Source organism: Anolis carolinensis, chromosome 3 (genome assembly GCF_035594765.1).
Source record: "Anolis carolinensis isolate JA03-04 chromosome 3, rAnoCar3.1.pri, whole genome shotgun sequence".
Taxonomy (NCBI): Eukaryota; Metazoa; Chordata; class Lepidosauria; order Squamata; family Dactyloidae; genus Anolis; species Anolis carolinensis.
Window position 1 is genome coordinate 283,998,370 of NC_085843.1, and position 21,728 is coordinate 284,020,097.

General features: G+C 42.3%; 1 protein-coding gene across 1 annotated transcript; it reads left to right on the forward strand.

The window, feature by feature from the left end:
• The first annotated feature begins 1,105 nt into the window (after positions 1 to 1,105).
• Positions 1,106 to 21,205, forward strand: sst (somatostatin). Its single transcript, XM_003228820.3, has 2 exons — positions 1,106 to 1,422; positions 20,635 to 21,205. Exons 1-2 carry the CDS (start codon positions 1,282 to 1,284, stop codon positions 20,851 to 20,853), a joined length of 360 nt encoding a protein of 119 aa, XP_003228868.1. The 5' UTR covers positions 1,106 to 1,281; the 3' UTR covers positions 20,854 to 21,205.
• Positions 21,206 to 21,728: the final 523 nt, after the last annotated feature.

The following is a 21,728-nucleotide window of genomic DNA, read 5'->3' on the forward strand; positions in this document are numbered from 1 at the left end:
AGGCCAGACTCTGAGGACATGAGCTCGCTTTGACATCCAGGCTCATCCAAGGTCTCAGTCTTTAGCCTGAGAAGTTTGGCTTGCTTATGCTTACTATCCAGAGTGGGCTTGACTGGGAGAACTGGACCTTGGAATTGAGGAGTCCTTTAGTTCAGGCCAGACTCTGAGGACATGAGCTCGCTTTGACATCCAGGCTCATCCAAGGTCTCAGTCTTTAGCCTGAGAAGTTTGGCTTGCTTATGCTTACTATCCAGAGTGGGCTTGACTGGGAGAACTGGACCTTGGAATTAAGGAGTCCTTTAGTTCAGGCCAGACTCTGAGGACATGAGCTCGCTTTGACATCCAGGCTCATCCAAGGTCTCAGTCTTTAGCCTGAGAAGTTTGGCTTGCTTATGCTTACTATCCAGAGTGGGCTTGACTGGGAGAACTGGACCTTGGAATTGAGGAGTCCTTTAGTTCAGGCCAGACTCTGAGGACATGAGCTCGCTTTGACACCCAGGCTCATCCAAGGTCTCAGTCTTTAGCCTGAGAAGTTTGGCTTGCTTATGCTTACTATCCAGAGTGGGCTTGACTGGGAGAACTGGACCTTGGAATTGAGGAGTCCTTTAGTTCAGGCCAGACTCTGAGGACATGAGCTCGCTTTGACACCCAGGCTCATCCAAGGTCTCAGTCTTTAGCCTGAGAAGTTTGGCTTGCTTATGCTTACTATCCAGAGTGGGCTTGACTGGGAGAACTGGACCTTGGAATTGAGGAGTCCTTTAGTTCAGGCCAGACTCTGAGGACATGAGCTCGCTTTGACATCCAGGCTCATCCAAGGTCTCAGTCTTTAGCCTGAGAAGTTTGGCTTGCTTATGCTTACTATCCAGAGTGGGTTTGACTGGGAGAAATGGACCTTGAGATTTTGGGGAAGGCAGGTTTCTGGCCGGCCTGGGCCAACCCTCCTGCGCCCAAGTTCCGACGCGTGTCAGTCAGCGTCCTCTCCGACAAGGGAAGGCGAGGAAGCGGCGCGTAAAAGCGCACTTGGCGAGGAAAGGAGGGAGAGGAGGGAGGAGGGGAGGGAGGGAGGGAGGGAAAGAGGGGGGCTGCCCCCTTGCCTGACGTCACCCCCAGGCTCTATAAAAGCGGGGGGCGCCGGCAGAGAAGACCCCAGAAGCCCAGCGCCAAGGAGAGGCGAGCAGGAGCCCAAGCCGCAGAACCCGACTTCGCTGGTGGCCCGCCCCGTCGGTCGGCTCTCCTCTTCCTTCCTTCCTTCTTTGCAGCCTTCTTCTCCACATCTCCAGGATGCTGCCCTGCCGCCTCCCGTGCGCCCTGGCCCTGCTCTCGCTCGCCCTGGCCCTGGGCTCCGGCGCCGCCGCCCCCGCCGACCCCCGACTCCGGCAGTTCCTCCAGAAGTCCCTCGCCGCCGCCGCCGCCGGGAAACAGGTACCCGACCCTCCCCTTCCCCTTCCTTTGGCTGCCCTCCATCTCCATCTCCATCCATCTCTTGGGGGAAGAAAGCTAGGGGTGGCCCCTGAGCATGTGCAGAGTTATAATATCCACCTCCTCTGCTCTGGGGATTTCTAAGCAGAGAGTGGAGAGCTTGGATGAGGTCTTGGACCGGATGGCCATGGAAGTCTCTTCCAACTTCTATGATTCTGGAGTAGGCATGGGCTAACTTCAGCCTTTCCTCCAGATGTTTTGGACTTCAACTCCCACTGTTCCTAACAGCCGGTAGGCTGAAGTTAGCCCACGCATATCCTGGAGGAATAAAAGCCCAGCATAAAAGCTGTCCAGACAGGAATTATATTTGTCTGTCCTGTTAGGAATGGTGGGAGTTGAAGTCCAAAACATCTGGAGGAAAGGCTGAAGTTAGTCCATGCATATCCTGGAGGAATAAAAGCTTCACCTGGACTTCAACTCCCACCATTCCTAACAGCCGGTAGGCATGGGCTAACTTCAGCCTTTCCTCCAGATGTTTTGGACTTCAACTCCCACCATTCCTAACAGCCGGTAGGCATGGGCTAACTTCAGCCTTTCCTCCAGATGTTTTGGACTTCAACTCCCACCATTCCTAACAGCCGGTAGGCATGGGCTAACTTCAGCCTTTCCTCCAGATGTTTTGGACTTCAACTCCCACCATTCCTAACAGCTGGTAGGCATGGGCTAACTTCAGCTTTTCCTCCAGATGTTTTGGACTTCAACTCCCACCATTCCTAACAGCCGGTAGGCATGGGCTAACTTCAGCCTTTCCTCCAGATGTTTTGGACTTCAACTCCCACCATTCCTAACAGCTGGTAGGCATGGGCTAACTTCAGCTTTTCCTCCAGATGTTTTGGACTTCAACTCCCACCATTCCTAACAGCTGGTAGGCATGGGCTAACTTCAGCTTTTCCTCCAGATGTTTTGGACTTCAACTCCCACCATTCCTAACAGCTGGTAGGCATGGGCTAACTTCAGCTTTTCCTCCAGATGTTTTGGACTTCAACTCCCACCATTCCTAACAGCTGGTAGGCATGGGCTAACTTCAGCTTTTCCTCCAGATATTTTGGACTTCAACTCCCACCATTCCTAACAGCTGGTAGGCATGGGCTAACTTCAGCTTTTCCTCCAGATATTTTGGACTTCAACTCCCACCATTCCTAACAGCCGGTAGGCATGGGCTAACTTCAGCTTTTCCTCCAGATGTTTTGGACTTCAACTCCCACCATTCCTAACAGCTGGTAGGCATGGGCTAACTTCAGCCTTTCCTCCAGATGTTTTGGACTTCAACTCCCACCATTCCTAACAGCCGGTAGGCATGGGCTAACTTCAGCCTTTCCTCCAGATGTTTTGGACTTCAACTCCCACCATTCCTAACAGCCGGTAGGCATGGGCTAACTTCAGCCTTTCCTCCAGATGTTTTGGACTTCAACTCCCACCATTCCTAACAGCCGGTAGGCATGGGCTAACTTCAGCCTTTCCTCCAGATGTTTTGGACTTCAACTCCCACCATTCCTAACAGCTGGTAGGCATGGGCTAACTTCAGCTTTTCCTCCAGATGTTTTGGACTTCAACTCCCACCATTCCTAACAGCTGGTAGGCATGGGCTAACTTCAGCTTTTCCTCCAGATGTTTTGGACTTCAACTCCCACCATTCCTAACAGCTGGTAGGCATGGGCTAACTTCAGCTTTTCCTCCAGATATTTTGGACTTCAACTCCCACCATTCCTAACAGCTGGTAGGCATGGGCTAACTTCAGCTTTTCCTCCAGATATTTTGGACTTCAACTCCCACCATTCCTAACAGCTGGTAGGCATGGGCTAACTTCAGCTTTTCCTCCAGATATTTTGGACTTCAACTCCCACCATTCCTAACAGCCGGTAGGCATGGGCTAACTTCAGCTTTTCCTCCAGATGTTTTGGACTTCAACTCCCACCATTCCTAACAGCTGGTAGGCATGGGCTAACTTCAGCCTTTCCTCCAGATGTTTTGGACTTCAACTCCCACCATTCCTAACAGCCGGTAGGCTGTTAGGAATGGTGGGAGTTGAAGTCCAAAACATCTGGAGGAAAGGCTGAAGTTAGCCCATGTATATCCCGGAGGAATAAAAACCCAGCATAAAAGCTCTCCGGACAGGAATTATATTTGTCTGTCCAGCCAGGGAATATTTGGAGAAGAAAGCCAACGTGGTTTTAGAATAAACACAGAGGAATAAAGGCCAAGAATAAAGCTGTCACAGAATCATAAAAATATTATGATATTACTAATAATATTGCAATATAGTCATTTAATATAATATATTGTATGTATATATACTTGTGGGGCCCCTGGTGATGGTGCAGTGTGTTGAAGCACTGAGATGCTGAACTTGCGGACCGAAAGGTCCCAGGTTCAAATCCCGGGAGCGGAATGAGCACCCGCTGTTAGCCCCAGCTCCTGCCAACCTAGCAGTTCGAAAACATGCAAATGTGAGTAGATCAATAGGTACCACTCTAGCGGGAAGATAATGGCATTCCATGCTGTCATGCCAGTGGCCACATGACCTTGGAGGTGTCTATGGACAACGCCGGCTCTTCGGCTTAGAAATGGAGATGAGCACCAACCCCCAGATTCGGTCACAAGTGGACTTAACGTCAGGGGAAACCTTTACCTTTACTTATCCTGGAGGAATAAAAGCCCAGTATAAAAGCTGTCCAGACAGGAATTATATTTGTCTGTCCAGCCAGTTAATATTGGGATAAGAAAGCCAATAAGTGCAGAGGAATAATAGCCAAGGATAAAGCTGTCATGGAATCATAGAATAATTGAATCATAGAATCCTATAGTTGGAAGAGATCTTGTGGGCTACCCAGTCCAGCCCCATTCTGCCAAGAAGCAGGAAAATCACATTCAAAGCACTCAGCCTTCTCTTCTGCAGGCTAAATATGCCCAGCTCTTTAAGCCGCTCCTCATAGGGATTCTTGTTCTCCAGACCATTGATCATTTGAGTCTCCCGCCTCTGGACACCTTCCACCTTAGAGTCAACATCTCCCTTCGATTGCGGTGCCCAGAATTGGACACAGTGGGATTCTGAACAGGTGTGGTCTGAACAAGGAATAAAACTATCCCAGGTGTGGTCTGACCAAGGAATAAAAGCCAAGGAAAAAGCTGTTATAGAATCACAGAATAATAGAGTTGGAAGAGACCACATGGACTAGCGAGTCCAACCCCCCTGCCATGCAGGAAAAGCACAATCTAAGTACCCCTGACAGATGGCCATCCAGCCCAACAAAGAGACCTCAATAATTTGTGGAAGAAAGCGAGTTCTGAATTAAAATAGAACAAAAGCCTAGCCAAGAAAGCAGCCCAGCCAGGAACTTCATGCCAGTTCCAGACAATCAGGAGGCAAAAGCTGATTTTAAACACTGAGCTTTGAGCCAATTCAATACACCTTGTTCAGGTGATGGGCTCACTGTTTGGGCTTGGCCATTCTTATCATCTTGTCACCCCAGTTTCTCATTTGTTACCAGTAGACAACACTAGGATTCTAGAGTTAGAAGAGACCCACAGGGCCATCCAGTCCAACCCTATTCCTCCAAGTACGGAGACGCCATCCAAGCTGCCCTTATAGAGTTTGTCTCTCTGTCTTATTGGGTAGAACTTGCTTTAATTGCTCTATGTTTTATTTTATTGTAATGTTGTTTATTGGCATTGAATTTTGCCAGATTTGTAAGCTGCCTTGAGTCCCCTCGACTGAGAAAGGCAGGATAGAAACGACGTAAATAAAATAAATAAAAATAATAAAAATTTGTGGAAGTTCCTTTGGCTGAATCTCCTAGCTAGGAGGAGTTCTGGAGGTACGATCCCTTCTTAAAATAGCATTTCTATCATTGATATGCTGATAGATAAGGACTCTGAAGTGAAAGACTCAGAGGTGAACGACCTCCGTTTAAATCCCATCCAAGAACAAGACCCCACCTTTCTCCAAGGCAGTCAGTTCCAGAAGTGAACATCTCTTACAGTCAGGGAGTTCTGCCCTCTTTCAATCCTTCAATGGTTGCCGTTTTCTGCAGCCCCAGAAAGTAGGACTAAGCTTCATGGTTAGAAGTTACAGGAGGATAGATTTTGACTGAAGATTAGAAGGAAGTCCTTGACAGTGAGAACGTTTTGCAGTGGAGCCAGTTGCCCTGAGAGATGGTCTCCTTTGCAAATGTCTTCTTTGCAAGATATCCCCAAGATGTCTTTGCAAGACACTGAGCAGGGACTGGACCAGAGCTCTTTCTGACTATAATCCCATGATTCTATGTATGTCTGGCCAGAATCTCCTGTCTTCCCATTTAGATCCATTGCTTCAGGTGCTATCCTCAATCTTTTGGCTCAAGTATGATAGATAACGTAACAGAATGCTCACCTTTGGAGAGACAGTGGCCCTTTTCATAGAATCATAGAACTGGAAGAGACCCCAAGGGCCATCTAGTCCAACCCCTTCTGTAACACAGCAACACACAATCCAAGCCCTCCTGACAGATGGCCACTCAGCTCCTATTTAAAAAAAGAATCAGAGAAGGATACTCCACTGAACTTCCAGACAACAGCACAGTCAACTGCCAAAAATCTCTTACTGTTAGGAAGTTCTTCCTAACATTTAGGTAAAATCTCTTTTCCTGAAATTTGAATCTGTTCGCCTGTGTTTTAATCTCTGGACCATTGATCATCAAAATGACATCCTAAGGCACTTCAGCATGGCTCTCATATTTATTTATTTGTTTATTTATTTACATCACTTTTACCCCGCCTTTCTCCCCGAGGGGACTCAAAGCAGCTTACAGTAAATAGGCAAAAACTCAATGCCTAAAAACAATGTAAAAACAACAATTCATATAAAACAATCTACAAAACAACAGTTCATATAAAGCAGATACCATTACAAAATAATGGTACAGTAGAGTCTCACTTATCCAAGACTCGCTTATCCAAGCCTCTGGATAATCCAAGCCATTTTTGTAGTCAATGTTTTCAATATATCATGATATTTTGGTGCTAAATTCATAAATACAGTAATTACTACTTAGCATTACTGCATATTTAACTACATTTTCTGTCAAATTAGTTGTATAACATGATGTTTTGGTGCTTAATTTGTAAAATCATAACCTAATTTGATATTTAATAGGCTTTTGCTTAATCTCTCCTTATTATCCAAGATATTCGCTTATCCAAGCTTCTGCTGGCCCGTTTAGCTTGGATAAGTGAGACTCTACTGTATCTGAGAAAAGCAGTAAAGAAAAGCAGTAGGTAGATACTTTTTATAAGGAACCAAAGGAAGCGCAAAAAATGTCATCTTCCCAGTTAAATTTAAGCCATTTCAGAAATTTAATGCATGTGCTTGAATGGCAGTATTAACACCCCATTTAAAACCATGCTATGAACTTTTGTTTTCACACTAAGTTGAGAGCTATTAAATTTGTAAAGTCCACCTGAATTGACAAAGTATGCAAAGTATGGAAAAGTTAGATTTTATTGCTGGTCCTAGGCTGTGAAGATGACCTGATGGAAGGATTCTGCAAACTGTGCTCCTGGTGAAAATAAGTTTTCATTTTGTTTGATTTTTTTAAAAGATGAACAACTGTCCTCCTAAAATCTAATCTTTTCAAGCTCTAGCCAAAATGAGACAAGGCACAGAAAACTTTGTGTAAAAAGATCTCCTGTGATTATTTTTCTTCAAAGCAGTTGCAGCGTGAAATGGTACTTGGTTAGGAGCTATTTTGTTTTTAATACCCATGCTATTTTCTCCAACTGAAATCCCCACCCCAGCCAAAAAACACCTCCTTCGTATTAGCTCCAAGGATGATGAGTACAAGGTGGTAATCCAATAAACAGTCCTAAATTGATCTCTAAGCCTTATCTTCTCCAAACCAAACATCCCCAGGCCCCTAAATGCTCCTCAGAGGACTTGGCTTTTTAATACCAATTGATGGGAGTGGGGTGCAGGGACCACAAAAAGGGATGACAAAACAAGATCCTGGTCCAGTTCATTTTTATCCAGGTCTTTCTGATGTTCTTGGATCTGCCAGAATCAACAGTGAACACAGCACATTCCAGTTTTGGTGTTCTTTAGTACACTTTTACAGTGGCTTGACTGTCAGGTGCTTCTCTGAAATACTCTCATCTTTTTAATGCTGCCATTATGTATAATGCTTTTCAAAAATATAACCGAGGAAATAGTATAATAGTATGATTATCCATTTCTAGGAATGGATAATAATCTCACCCAGATCCAGACACGACTGAAGCACAGACTTTTTTTTTTTAAAAAAAGCAGAATTCTCCAGGAGGCTAAAAATAATAGGGCTGTTGTATGTCTTTCGGGCTCTGTGGCCATGTTCCAGAAGTATTCTCTCCTGACGTTTCGCCCACATCTATGGCAGGCATCCTCAGAGGTTGTGAGGTATGGATAAACTAAGTAAGGAAAGGAAAGAATATATATCTGTGTAGAGTCCAGGATGTGGCAAGAGTCCTTTGTCACTGGGAGCCAGCATTAATGTTTCAGTTAATCATCCTAATTAGCATTGGAAAGGTTTTTGTCTCTTGCCTGGGGGCATCCTTTGTTCAGTCATTTGCTGTCCTCTGCCCTCAGAGTGTTGGTTCCCATCTACTGTTTTGATTTTAGAGTTTTTTAATACTGAAACATTAATGCTGGCTTCCCAGTGACAAAGGACTCTTGCCACACCCTGGACTCTACACAGATATATATTCTTTCCTTTCCTTAGTTTCTCCATACCTCACAACCTCTGAGGATGCCTGCCATAGATGTGGGCGAAACGTCAGGAGAGAATACTTCTGGAACATGGCCACACAGCCCGAAAGACATACAACAACTCTGTGATCCCGGCCATGAAAGCCTTCGACAACACGCTAAGAATAATGTTGGTCTAACAGGCTATTTTCCTTAAGATTTCTCACAAGGAAGCCTTCTTGAGTTTACTGAAATCTTTCTAGATGTGTGCTGGTTTGAATCCTTAAAGCAGTTGCCAGGAGGATTTGCAATATTACTTATGCAAGTGGTCTTTGGGTAGGAAGGTTTGTCGGATTCATAGTCTTTTAGGTGCTTGATGCACATTTTGGGCATGGCACAATACTATTACTTTGAAGCAAGAGATCATTCAGGATCCACGAAAAAATTTTCAATCTTGGAGGCCTGGAAAGCATGAAGGGGCTTTCCACTTTTCGTCTGTGGGAAAAAAAGCTTCGTGGTTGTAAAGAGTTGGTTCCTATCTTCAACAATGCCTTTTTTAGAGAAGGATTTAATTGTAGAATTAATGCAGTTCGATATTATTTGTAAAAGTATAGGTTTGGCTATGCAAGGACATCTTCTCTTACATTATATACAGTAGAGTCTCACTTATCCAACATAAACGGGCCGACAGAATGTTGGATAAGCGAATATGTTGGATAATAAGGAGAGGTTAAGGAAAAGCCTATTAAACATCAAATTAGGTTATGATTTTACAAATTAAGCACCAAAACATCATGTTGTATAACAAATTTGACAGAAAAAGTAGTTCAATACGCAGTAATGCTATGTAGTAATTACTGTATTTACGAATTTAGCACCAAAATATCACGATGTATTGAAAACATTGACTACAAAAATGCTTTGGATAATCCAGAACGTTGGATACGTGAGACCCTACTGTACATGGAAATTCAATTATGCTGACAGGCATATTAAATAAGAAGCAAACCATAGGCAGTTTCTGACATTAGGAAAAGAAATAAAGTATGGAAATTAGTATCTCCCCCCCCCTTAATATATGCCTCTGGATAACTAATATTGATAATTTATATAGCACATTGATTGCCATAGTATTTTAGAATCTTTGCCTGGAATCCTACACACACATACACATATACACATACACAAATTCAGCAAGTTAAACATGAAGGTTCAAACCATTATGAAAGAGTGGTTTTTGAATGTTGGACAAGAAAGGACACAATTCTCTGAATCAACCTTCTCACGAAACTCCTAGGGTTGTGTTGTTATAACCTGGAGACACAAAGCAATTGCTGTATATACTCGAGTATAAGCCGACCCGAATATAAGTCGAGGCACCTAATTTTACCATAAAAAAACTGGGAAAACATTGACTCCAGTATAAGCCAAAATACCAATAAAATTACATTAATTGAAGCATCAGTAGTTTAAATGTTTCTGAATCTTTACATCAAACTGTAATTTAAGATAAGACTGTCCAACTCTGATTAAATCATTATTTTCATCTTCTTCAATGTAAATGTGCTTATGTATCCTTTTAATAATAATAGAGAGAAATAATCATAATAATAACAATAATAAATGCAGTAAAATAACAAATGTAATAATAATAATAATTAATAGAGTAAAATAATAAATGTAATAATAATAATAATAATTAATAGAGTAAAATAATAAATGCAACAATACCAATAATAATAGAGTAAAATAATAAATGTATTAATAATAATAAGAATAGAGTAAAATAAATGTAAAAGTAACAACAATAATAGAGTAAAATAATAAATGTAATAATAATTAATAGAGTAAAATAATAAATGTAATAATAATAATAATAATTAATAGAGTAAAATAATAAATGCAACAATACCAATAATAATAGAGTAAAATAATAAATGTATTAATAATAATAAGAATAGAGTAAAATAAATGTAAAAGTAACAACAATAATAGAGTAAAATAATAAATGTAATAATAATAATAATTAATAGAGTAAAATAATAAATGTAATAATAATAATAATAATAATAATAATAATAATAATAATAATTAATAGAGTAAAATAATAAATGCAACAATACCAATAATAATAGAGAAAAATAATAAATATACAATATATACTTGAGTATAAGCCGACCTGAATATAAGCCCACCAGGACCCTCACCCAAGTATAAGCCGAGGAGGTTTTTTTTTCAGTCCTAAAAAAGGGCTGAAAAGCTAGGTTTATACTCGAGTATATACAGTAGTTGCTTTATGCATGTCCTTTTTATGGTCTTGCACACACTACTTGCACAACCATGAAACTGTGTTCATTTCACAGCTGTGCAAGCAGATTTCCATAAGACTAGCAATTGCACATGGAGCGGATAGTATGTACCTATTTGTTGTTGCTTTCAGTTTTTAGGCAGAAAGAAACCTTTTGGATATACACACCTGGATGCACATTTCCATACTCAGCCGAAAAGATGGCGTAGTTCAAGCCACTGTATAACTATGGGAGTATAGATTTGCAACAAGTAAGGTGTAGGTTGCCAGCCTTTATCTTGTTGCTGTTGTGTGCCTTGTTTCAAACTTATGTGATTTTCTGAGGCTGAGAGAGTGTGACCTGCCCAAGGTCCTTCTATGGGTCTCATGGCCAAACAGGGCTTCAAACCATGATTTGCAGAGTTATAGTTCAGTGTTCAAAGCACGACATCAAGGTGGCTTTCTCAGTCCTTATCATTAATACCGTGCTACGGATGGTAGATATCACATCTCTGAGAGATGGGAATTGATGCTGTGAAACAGTGCTCAAGAGATAAAGAAGTATACTCAAGATATTTGTTTGTTTATTTATTTATTTACAGTATTTATATTCCGCCCTTCTCACTCCGAAGGGGACTCAGGGCGGATCACATCTATATATATAAAAGAGTGATGGCATCAGGGCAGCGGACAAAACAACAAAACTACAGGCCCCCCAACCTCGAAATTTAACAACACAACCCATCATCCATGCCTCTAGGTTGATACAACAAAAAGGAAAGAAAAATAAAGTCCTAATTACAGGGAGAGGAATAATAGTTTTTATCCAAATTGCTGCCAGTTTGAAGGCTAAGCTCCGCCCACTTGGTCTCCTAGTAACCTACTCAGCCCAGGGGACAGGCACAGTTAGGCCTCACTTAGGCCTCTTCCACAGATTATCAGATTTTAACGGGATTATATGGCAGTGTAGACTCAAGGCCCTTCCACACAGCTATGTAACCCATTTAGAATCTTATATTATCTGCTTTGAACTGGATTATCTTGACTCCACACTGCCATATAATCCACTTCAGTGTGCATACTAAACATAAAGACATCCATACAACAGACATTCAATACCACCAGTACCTCAACTATTTCTCACCAACACCACCAGACAATGCCACAGCAACGCGTGGCCGGGCACAGCTAGTCTTCTATATATACAAAAGGGTAATGAAATTTCGGCCTAGGATAAAACAACAAAACTGCACATCCCAGAAACACTAAACTTTGCAGCACAACCCCTTATCCATGCCTCTACGTTCATACAACAAACAGCTCCAGCTGCTCCAGAAAACGGCCAGGCTTTGAGACTGCAAGGCTATTCACTGCTATTCCATAAGGACTCCCATAAGCCACAGCAACGCGTGGCCGGGCAAAGCTAGTTACATATATAAGGCAAACATTCAATGCATTAAAATAGAACAAAGACAAGACAAACACGGGGCTCCGAGCCGGCCTCGAACTCATGACCTCTTGTTTAGAGTGATTTGTTGCAGCTGGTTGTTCAACAGCCTGCGCCACAGCCCGGCCCACTGAGATACCACTGAGATAGATACAGAATCCAAATGTATATCAGCAGCAAGACAAATGAAGGTTCATAAAGGATGTTAGGACAAATTGCCAGGGCAAAATCCATGAATAGTGTTACAAGGAAGTTACTCATAGCCACTGTCCAAGGTACTGAAGGGCTGAAAAAAAATTTCACACTCCAAAGGAGTCCAGTGCTTCCAGTTCTAGCTTTCAGTTCTCCACTAAAATTATTCAAAATATCATATCCCATAAAGATGTGCAGCAGATTTGGAAAAAAAAATCTGGGCTCCAGACTTTAAAAATGTCCTTCTTGCAGGCACAGGTTTTAAAGACTATTTGCAGTTTGGGACTTATTCTGGGAGAGCCAACATACTGTAGGTAGTGGTTGGAGCATTGGGCTCAAAGTCAGGAAACCAGGGTTCGAATCTCCGCTGAGCCATAGAAATCTTCTGGGTGGAGAGGTCACACTCTCTCAGCCTCAAGGGAAGGCAAAGAAAAACTCGCTCTGATCAAATCTTGCTGAGGAATCCCCATGATAGGCTTGCCTTAGGGCCATCAGAAGTCAACAACAACTTGGAGACACACAACAACCAGAACAACAACTTGTTCCGGCTGCCAGCTCTAGCATCATGGCAAGGACAATGTGAGATTCTTCATATCCAACATATTGAGCTGTGGTTCTCAGCTTCCAAATATGTTGAACTTTGACTCCCACAATCCCTGACCATTATCCACATTAGCCAGGGATCCTGGAAGTTGAAGTCCAAAACCAAAGGTGGAATTTGGCTGGCTTTGGGCAAGTCATAGACTTACTGGCTCCCTAATGAAATTGGAGGGAGCAAAACCAGTTCCTCCAGTCTCCATTATGGATTAATAGATGCACTGAATCATGGAGTTGAAAGAGATCCCCAGGAGCATCCAATCCTATCCATTCTGCCATGCAAGAAGATACCATTCAAGCCTTCCCAGCAGATAGTCATTCAGCCAGGCTTTGTTTAGCATGGATCTCTTACTGTGAGGAAATTCTTCTCAGTGCCTAGATGGAATTTCTTACTGAAGTTTGAATCCATGGCTCTGCTATGTCTTATTCCAGTGGTTGTTAGCCTGGGGTTCCCAGATGTTTTTGGCCCACAACTCCCAGTAATCCCAGTCAGTTTACCAGCTGTTAGGATTTCTGGAAGGTCAAAAACATCTGGCGACCCACAGTTTGAGAACCACTGTCCTAGTCTCTGGAGCAGCAAAAAACAAGCAACTTTTGTATGGCATCCTTTTAAATATGGCTGTCATGACACCGTTCGACTTTGAAAGAGAGGCTGGATGGCCATTTGTTGGGAGTGTTTGGATTGTGCATGGCAGAATGGGGCTGGACTGGATGGCCTTTGGGGATCCCTTCCAGCTCTGTGATTCTCTGGTTCTAATGCACTGCTACATGATGCAGTGATGGCTGCCAACTATAAATGACATCAATAGGGAATCATCAGACAAAATCACGGAGGAAAAGGTGATTCATGCCTCGTATTGATGGCCAACTACTCCAAATGAGGAGGCCTCCCTGGACCAGCTGCTACAGGACAGGAATGCAAGGATGCTAATTTACTCATATGATCCTTGTGAGATTCCTAAGGCATTGAGCTGGCCAATGGCCACTGGTCTAGCACATTGTTGTGTTCAGTCTGTGACTGATCCGGTTGTTACGATGTGCCTTTCAAGAGATCTTGATGTCTGGTGCCTCTATGCATGCAATACTTACAAAACGCTTGGTCATCGTCCACTCTGCTGAGGTCTTGCAAACTCATGTCTGTGGCTTCTTTGGTAGAATCAAATCCATTCATCATACAATATTCTTCCTCTTTTCCTATCGTTTATCATCTTTTCCAATGAGCCGTGCCAACTTGTGATACTTCCAAAGCACAACAGCCTCAGTTTAGTGATTTTGGCTTCTAGGAAGAAGTCAGGCTTGATTTGAACTCAGTCCTAAGGAGCCCCGGTGGCTCAGTGTGTTAAAGCGCTGAGCTGCTGAACTTGCAGACCGAAAGGTCCCAGGTTCAAATCCCGGGAGCGGAATGAGCGCCCGCTGTTAGCTCCAGCTTCTGCCAACCTAGCAGTTCGAAAACATGCCAATGTGAGTAGATCAATAGGTACCGCTCTGGCGGGAAGGTAACGGCGCTCCATGCAGTCATGCTGGCCACATGACCTTGGAGGTGTCTATGGACAACGCCGGCTCTTCGGCTTAGAAATGGAGATGAGCACCAACCCCCAGAGTCAGACACGACTGGACTTAACGTCAGGGGAAAACCTTTACCTTTACCTTCTCTTATCATTGTTCTTTCGCAGGCTCTGACTTTGACTTGAATCCGGTTGAAGACATATATTGACTTACAATCATAGAGTTGGAAGGGACCTCGTGGGCCATCCAGTCCAACCCCATTCTGCCAAGAAGCAGGAAAATCCCATTCAAAGCATCCCTGACAGATGGCCACCCAGCCTCTGCTTAAAAGCCATTTTATGGCTATGCTTTATGCACTTTTCAAAGATATTACAAAAGGTTTATGCATCAGTTATGGTTATTCCAGGTGGAGGAAAGCCTGAGCAAGTGGTTGAACTTTACATTACTTGCAGGGTTTTTGACCATTGCATCCTTATCTGCTTTGGGCAAATTGCACCATGAATTGTGCAACAGGGCCATAAATAAGGTTGGCAGTGTGTAGATGCCATGTTGTGAGAATTGGGATTCTGTAATCCAATATCTGATTGAGGGAGGATGGGCAATTGGGGTGGACACTTGGCAAGCATGATAAGTGTGCTTCTTTATGGCATGAGCCATAAAGGCACATGAGCCATTCGTACATGGCACTCCCTACCTTGATTCAGAGATTGGATGATGGAAAGTAGAAAAATAGTTGCATTGGCCCTTGCACCAAAAAATTCTGGACCTTTTGGTGCATTATATGTTTCTGTATCCTTGGGGAAAAGAGGCCCAAATGGAAAAGTTATTTCTGCTGAACTTCCCTGGAGCAACAAGCTAAGCATCAGATGAACTTAAGAGTCAAATTAGTACAGTTTGAAATCCCTTTAACTGCCATGGCTAAATGCAATGGAATAATGGAAGTTGTAGTTTTGCAAAGTCTTCTTTGGTGCCTCACCAAACTACAACTTCCAGGACTTCATTGCATTGAGCCATGGCAAGTTAAAGTGGTATCAAACGGCATTCATTCTGCAGTGTAGATGCACCCTGAGTCCAGCAGCAGCTAGTGGTCTCCGTGGTGGAGGAAAAATGAATCCACCCTGGATTTTAGTCTGAACTTCAACAAGAGTTATCCAAAGTGCTGAACTCTCTCCTCAAATATTCTTTCCCCAAGTTCAAACTATAATCCACAATGAATCAGTTGCTTTGCGCTGTCAAAACTTAGGACAAAACTACAAGAAAATGTAGAAAATGTTTCTTGGAGTTTATAGATTATAGCCTTCAATCTGGTAATGTATCTTCTGGGGCCTATTTGTCTGCACAGACCATTGGCTGATCATGCCCTTTGCACACAGTACAAATGCATGCTTTCACAGAAGAACTTACTTGAAGAGAATTGTAAATGGGGTGTTTGTGGGGTCCTCAGTTGGGCTGCCATAATGAAAACTAGAAAAAGCTTCTGCACCTTTAATGGTAGTGTAGAAGAGGACCTTTCAGCAGGGATTGCTTCCAAAGTTGTAGCCCAACTCTCATTACAGGTATAGTAAGTGACTCCAGTTCTTAATTTAGCAATCCCAGTCACCCAGAAAGGATTTCATAGAGTCACAGACATGGATGGCACCACAAGGATCCCTTTTGCCATGCAGGAAGATATAATCCAAACCCTCCTGACAGATGACCATCTAGCCCCAGTTTGAAAACCTTTAGAGAAGGAGAGCATAGACTACTGCCAAACAGATCTTACTTTCAGGAAGTTTATTTATTTATTTATTTACAGTATTTATATTCCGCCCTTCTCACCCCGAAGGGGACTCAGGGCGGATCACATTACACATATAAGGCAAACATTCAATGCCTTTAACATAGAACAAAGACAAGACAAACATAGGCTCCGAGGTGGCCTCGAACTCATGACCTCTTGGTCAGAGTGATTTGTTGCAGCTGGCTGCATCTGGCTGCTCACCAGCCTGTGCCACAGCCCAATAATACTTCCTAATACTCAGCTAGAATCCTTTTTTCCTGCAATTTGCATCCATGGCTCCATTGTACATCATCAGGAAGAAAAGATGGCTCCCTCCTCGATGTGGCATCCTTTCAAATATTTAATGTGGCATCTTATCAAACATTTAAACATGGCTCTCATGTCCCCTCTGGAACTTCATTTCTCCAAGGTAAACACCTAGCACCGGAAATCATTCCATATCCTTCTTGAATTGTGGTGCTTTGGAGAGATTTGACCAATGCAAAATACTATAGAATGGGACTATAGCTTACCTTGATCTCAACACAATACTTCTATTGATGCATCTTAGAATCACCTTGGGGTTGTTAGCTGATGCATCATGCTGCCGTGAAGTGTAGGTAGAGTTTGGGGACCCCATACAAACCATGGCCTGTGTGTCCACATTGTTGGAAATGAGCTTGTCCAGGACTTGGAACAGTTCATTTCCTGATGTTATCCTGATATGTGTCTAAGACCCCTTCTACACTGCCATATAATCCACATTATCTGCTTTGAACTGAATTATATGAATCTACAACTACTATATACCCATATATACTCAAGTATAAGCTGACCCGAATATAAGCCGGGGTACCTAATTTTACCACAAAAAACTGGGAAAACATTGACTCCAGTATAAGCCGAGGGTGATAAATTTCAGAAATAAAAATAGATACCAATACAATTGCACTAATTGAGGCATCAGCAGGTGAAATGTTTTCGAATATTTACATAAAGCTCAAATTTAAGATGACTGTTCAATTTCAATTAAACCATCATTCTCATCTTCTTCAATGCAAATGTGCTTATGTATCCTTTTAATAATAATAATAGAGTAAAATAATACATGTAATAATAATAATAATAATAATAATAATAATAATAATAATAATAAATACAGGAAAATAATACAAGTAATAATAAAAAGAGTTGGTCACAACTGGACTTAACATCAGGGGAAAACCTTTACCTTTACCTTTAATAATAAATAGAGTAAAATAGTAAATGCAATAATAATAAGATCAGAGTGAAATAATAAATGTATTAATAATAAAAATAGAGTAAAATAAATGTAATAGTAGCAACAATAATAGAGAAAAATAATAAATGTAATAATACCAATAATAATAGAGAAAAATAATAAATGTAATAAGACTAACAAATACAGTCAAATAATAAATGCAATAATAAATAGAGTAAAATAATAAATGTAATAATAACAACAATAATAATATCAGATTGAAATAATAAATGTATTAATAGTAATAAAAATAGAGTAAAATAATAAATGTAACAATACCAATAATAATAAATGTACCATATATACTCGAGTATAAGCCAACATGAATATAAGCTAATCAGGACCCTCATCCGAATATAAGCCGAGGGGGGGGGGGGCTTTTTCAGTCCTAAAACAGGGCTGAAAAACTAGGCTTATACTCGAGTATATACAGTAATCTAATTCAAAGCAGATAATCTGGATTTGATACATAAGAACTATAGGGTGGTTACAAGCAAGAGAGCATCAAGAGAGTGCCACATTTGACTACTTCTGTGTCCTGGGTTTTATAGTCTCTGATTGACACCAACTGGCACCATCTTTGTCAGGTCAGTTTGATCTCTCCTTTACCTCTCACCCAAATCTCTTGTCCTGGTGCTTGGCAATGCTTTTCTATCCCAAATCCCTTCACTCTTCCCTCATTTCCTCCTCTCTTAACTTCTTGTAAAATCCACTTTGCATATCCTTGTACCTTAGAATCGTAGAGTTGGAAGAATCTAGTCCAACCCCCTGCCATGCAGGTGAAGCACAATCAAAGCACCCATGACAGATGGCTATCCAGCCTCTGTTTAAAAGCTTCCAAGGAAAGAACCTCCACTGGACTCCTAGGCAGAGAGTTCCACTGCTGAACAGCTCTTCTTACAGTCAGGAAGTTCTTCCTAATGTTCAATGGAATCTCCTTCCTTGTAATTGAACCCATGGTTCCTTAGGACCCCCTTTCACATATTTATTTATTTATTTATTTACAGTATTTATATCCCGCCCTTCTTTCTCACCCCGAAGGGGACTCAGGGCGGTTTACAATGAACACATATATGGCAAACATTCAATGCCAACAGACAAACAACATACATTAGACAGACTCAGAGGCATTTTTAACATTTTTTCCAGCTTCACGATTCCGGCCACAGGGGGAGCTGTTGCTTCACCGTCCAGAAGTGGCTGTACTTCCTCATTCCTTTCCTCGTGTTTTGCTGGCAGTTTTATGGTGTTGTAAATTAGCCTCCTGCATAAAGCGTCCCTAAATTTCCCTAATTGACAGGTGCAACTGTCTTTCGGGGCTGCATAGGTCAACAGCAAGCCGGGGCTATTAATGGTCGGAGGCTTAACCCGACCCGGGCTTCGAACTCATGACCTCTCGGTCAGTAGTGATTTATAGCAGCTGGTTATTAGCCAGCTGCGCCACAGCACGGCCACAGCCCTGTAAGATATTTATACCTGGCTCTCATGTCTCCTCTCAACCTTCTCTTCTGCAGGCTAAACATACCCAGCTCTTTAAGATGCTCCTCATAGGGATTCATGGCCTCCAGACCTTTGTTCCTTTTAGTTGCCCTCTTCCTCTGGACACCTTCCACCTTAGAGTCAATATCGCTCTTAAATTACTTTACCTGGTGAAGCAATGAGTTAAACCCTTGTGCTGGCAGGACTGCTGACCGACAGGTTGGCGGTTTGAATCCGAATCTGGGGAGGGCGGGTGAGCTCCCTCTGTCAGCTCCTGCTCCCCATGCATGAGAGAAGCCTCCCACAAAATGGTAAAAACATCAAACTTTTGGGCATCCCCTGGGCAACCACCTTGCAGATGTCCAATTATCTCACACCAGAAGCAACTTGCAGTTTCTCAAGTTGCTCCTGACATTAAAAAAAACAACAACCCAGAACTGGACACAGTAGTCCAAGTGAGGGCTGATAGAGTAGATTCTGACTGAATACAAAGGCATCATGACTTCCCTCGATCCCGACAGACACTAAACTCCTTTGGATGCAGCCCAAAATCCCATTGGCCTTTTAAAGCTGCTGCATCACACTCTTGGCTCAGTTTGTTCCCCACAAAGACTCCAAGATCTTTTTCACATGGACGATTGTCAAGCCAGGTGTCACCCATTCTGCATCTTTGCATTTCATTTTTTTCTGCCTAAGTGGAGCATTTTACACTTGTCCTTGTTGAAATGCATTGCGTTAGTTTGGGCCAATCAGCTTTCTAATCTGTTGAGGTCCTTTTGCATCCTGATATTGTCTCGCAGTTTGGTGTCATCTGCAAACTTGATAGGCATGCCTCTAAACCTTCATCCAAGTCATTAATAGAGAGGTTGATCTGTGGCACAGTGTGTTAAAGCACTGAGCTGCTGAACTTGCAGACCAAAAGGTCACAGGTTTGAATCTGGGGAGCGGAATAAACGCCCACTGTAAACTCCAGCTTCTGCCAACCTTGCAGTTCAAAAATATGCAAATGTGAGTAGATCAATAGGTACCACTCGGGTGGGAAGGTAGCGGCGCTCCATGCAGTCATGCTGGCTACATGACCTTGGAGGTGTCTATGGACAATGGCGGCTCTTTGGCTTAGAAATGGAGATGAGCATCAACCCCCAGAGTCAAATATGACTGGACTTAACATCATTACCTTTTTAAAATCAGATAAATTAGCCTCCCCACATAAGTGGTACCTAAATTTCCTACTTGATAGATGCAACTATCTTTCGGATTGCTTAGGTCAACAACTTCACTTCACTTCACTTCACTTTATTTCTTAATTAGTCGCTCTCCACCAGAGTGCTCCGAGCGACTTACAATTTAAAATATCATTCCACAATATAAAAACATTCAACATAAAAACATTCAACCTAAAAACATTCATCAGTCACTATTTGGCAAATTAGATCTGATTTACATAAATGCACAACCAAACAACGAGCAGGGATATTTTTTATTTTAATAGTCGGGTGCTCACTCCGACATGGGCTGACCTCGAACTCATGACCTCTTGGTCATAGTGATTTACTGCAGCTGGCTACTAACCAGCTTGCACTACAGCCCGGCCCCATAGACCAGGCATGGGCAAACCTCAGCCCTCCAAACTGTTAGGAATTGTGGGAGTTGAAGTCCAAAACACCCAGAGGGGCAAATTTTGCTCCTGCCTGGTCTAGACACTAGACTTCTTTTGATGCAGCTCAAAATCTCTTTGGCCTTTTTAGCTGCTGCATCACTTTCTTGGCTCATGTTCAACTTGTTGTCCACGAAGACTCCAAGATCTTTTTCACATGTACTATTGTCAAGCCGGGCACACCATCATCTAAGTCATTAATAAGGATGTTGAGCAGTACTCAACGTTTCCCTCTGCTTATCCTTCTCCCCAAAGGAACTGGCCAAGTACTTCTTGGCGGAGCTGCTGTCGGAGCCCGGCCAGGCGGAGAACGAGGCCCTGGAGCCCGAAGAGCTTTCCCGCGGAGGAGGCGCCGAGCAGGACGAGGTCCGGCTGGAGCTGGAGCGGTCGGCCAGCTTGAACCCGGCCCTGGAGCCCCGGGTACGCAAAGCTGGGTGCAAGAACTTCTTCTGGAAGACCTTCACGTCCTGTTAGCTGTCGAAAGAAACCCACCCACCCCTTCCCCAGATTTCCTCAAACCCTCACCTCCAGCCCTTCCCTCTCCCCCTCTGATCCCCCACTTTCTTCATGCCAGGAGCTGAAGACTGTAAGATATAATATGTTGGTAGAGTAAAATGGAAAAAAAAATAAGGGAGAAAAAAAAATCATTTTGGAGTCGTTTTAATAAAACATCCAGTTTCCATGGTACACACTTTCCTTGAGTTTGTGATCTCTCTCGACTGTTTCTCCGTGATAACACACCCACCCGAACCCTAACACTGGAAGTCACGCCTCTGTCCTATTTTTAATTCTCTCTTGCAATAAAGTTTATGCGTCAAAAATCTCATGGTGATATTATTTTCATTCAAGCGTTCTCTCTTTATTATTATTATTATTATTATTATTATTATTATTATTATTATTATTTTATTCTGACGCAGCAAACAAGATAGATATGCTGGATTTCGTATCACAAAATCACAAGTCGAACACTTCCCAAGTGTCTAGGACGGTGTGATGTATTTTCGGATGATGCGTGCAGATCCCAGTAGGGTGGCCTTTTGCAGTTGGCAACATTATTATTATTATTATTATTATTATTATTATTATTATTATTATTATTATTATTATTATTTTATTATGACACAGCAAACAAGATAGATATGCTGGATTTCGTATCACAAAATCACAAGTCGAACACTTCCCAAGTGTCTAGGACGGTGTGATGTATTTTCGGATGATGCGCGCAGATCCCAGCAGGGTGGCCTTTTGCAGTTGGCAACATTATTATTATTATTATTATTATTATTATTATTATTATTATTATTATTATTATTATTTTATTATGACACAGCAAACAAGATAGATAT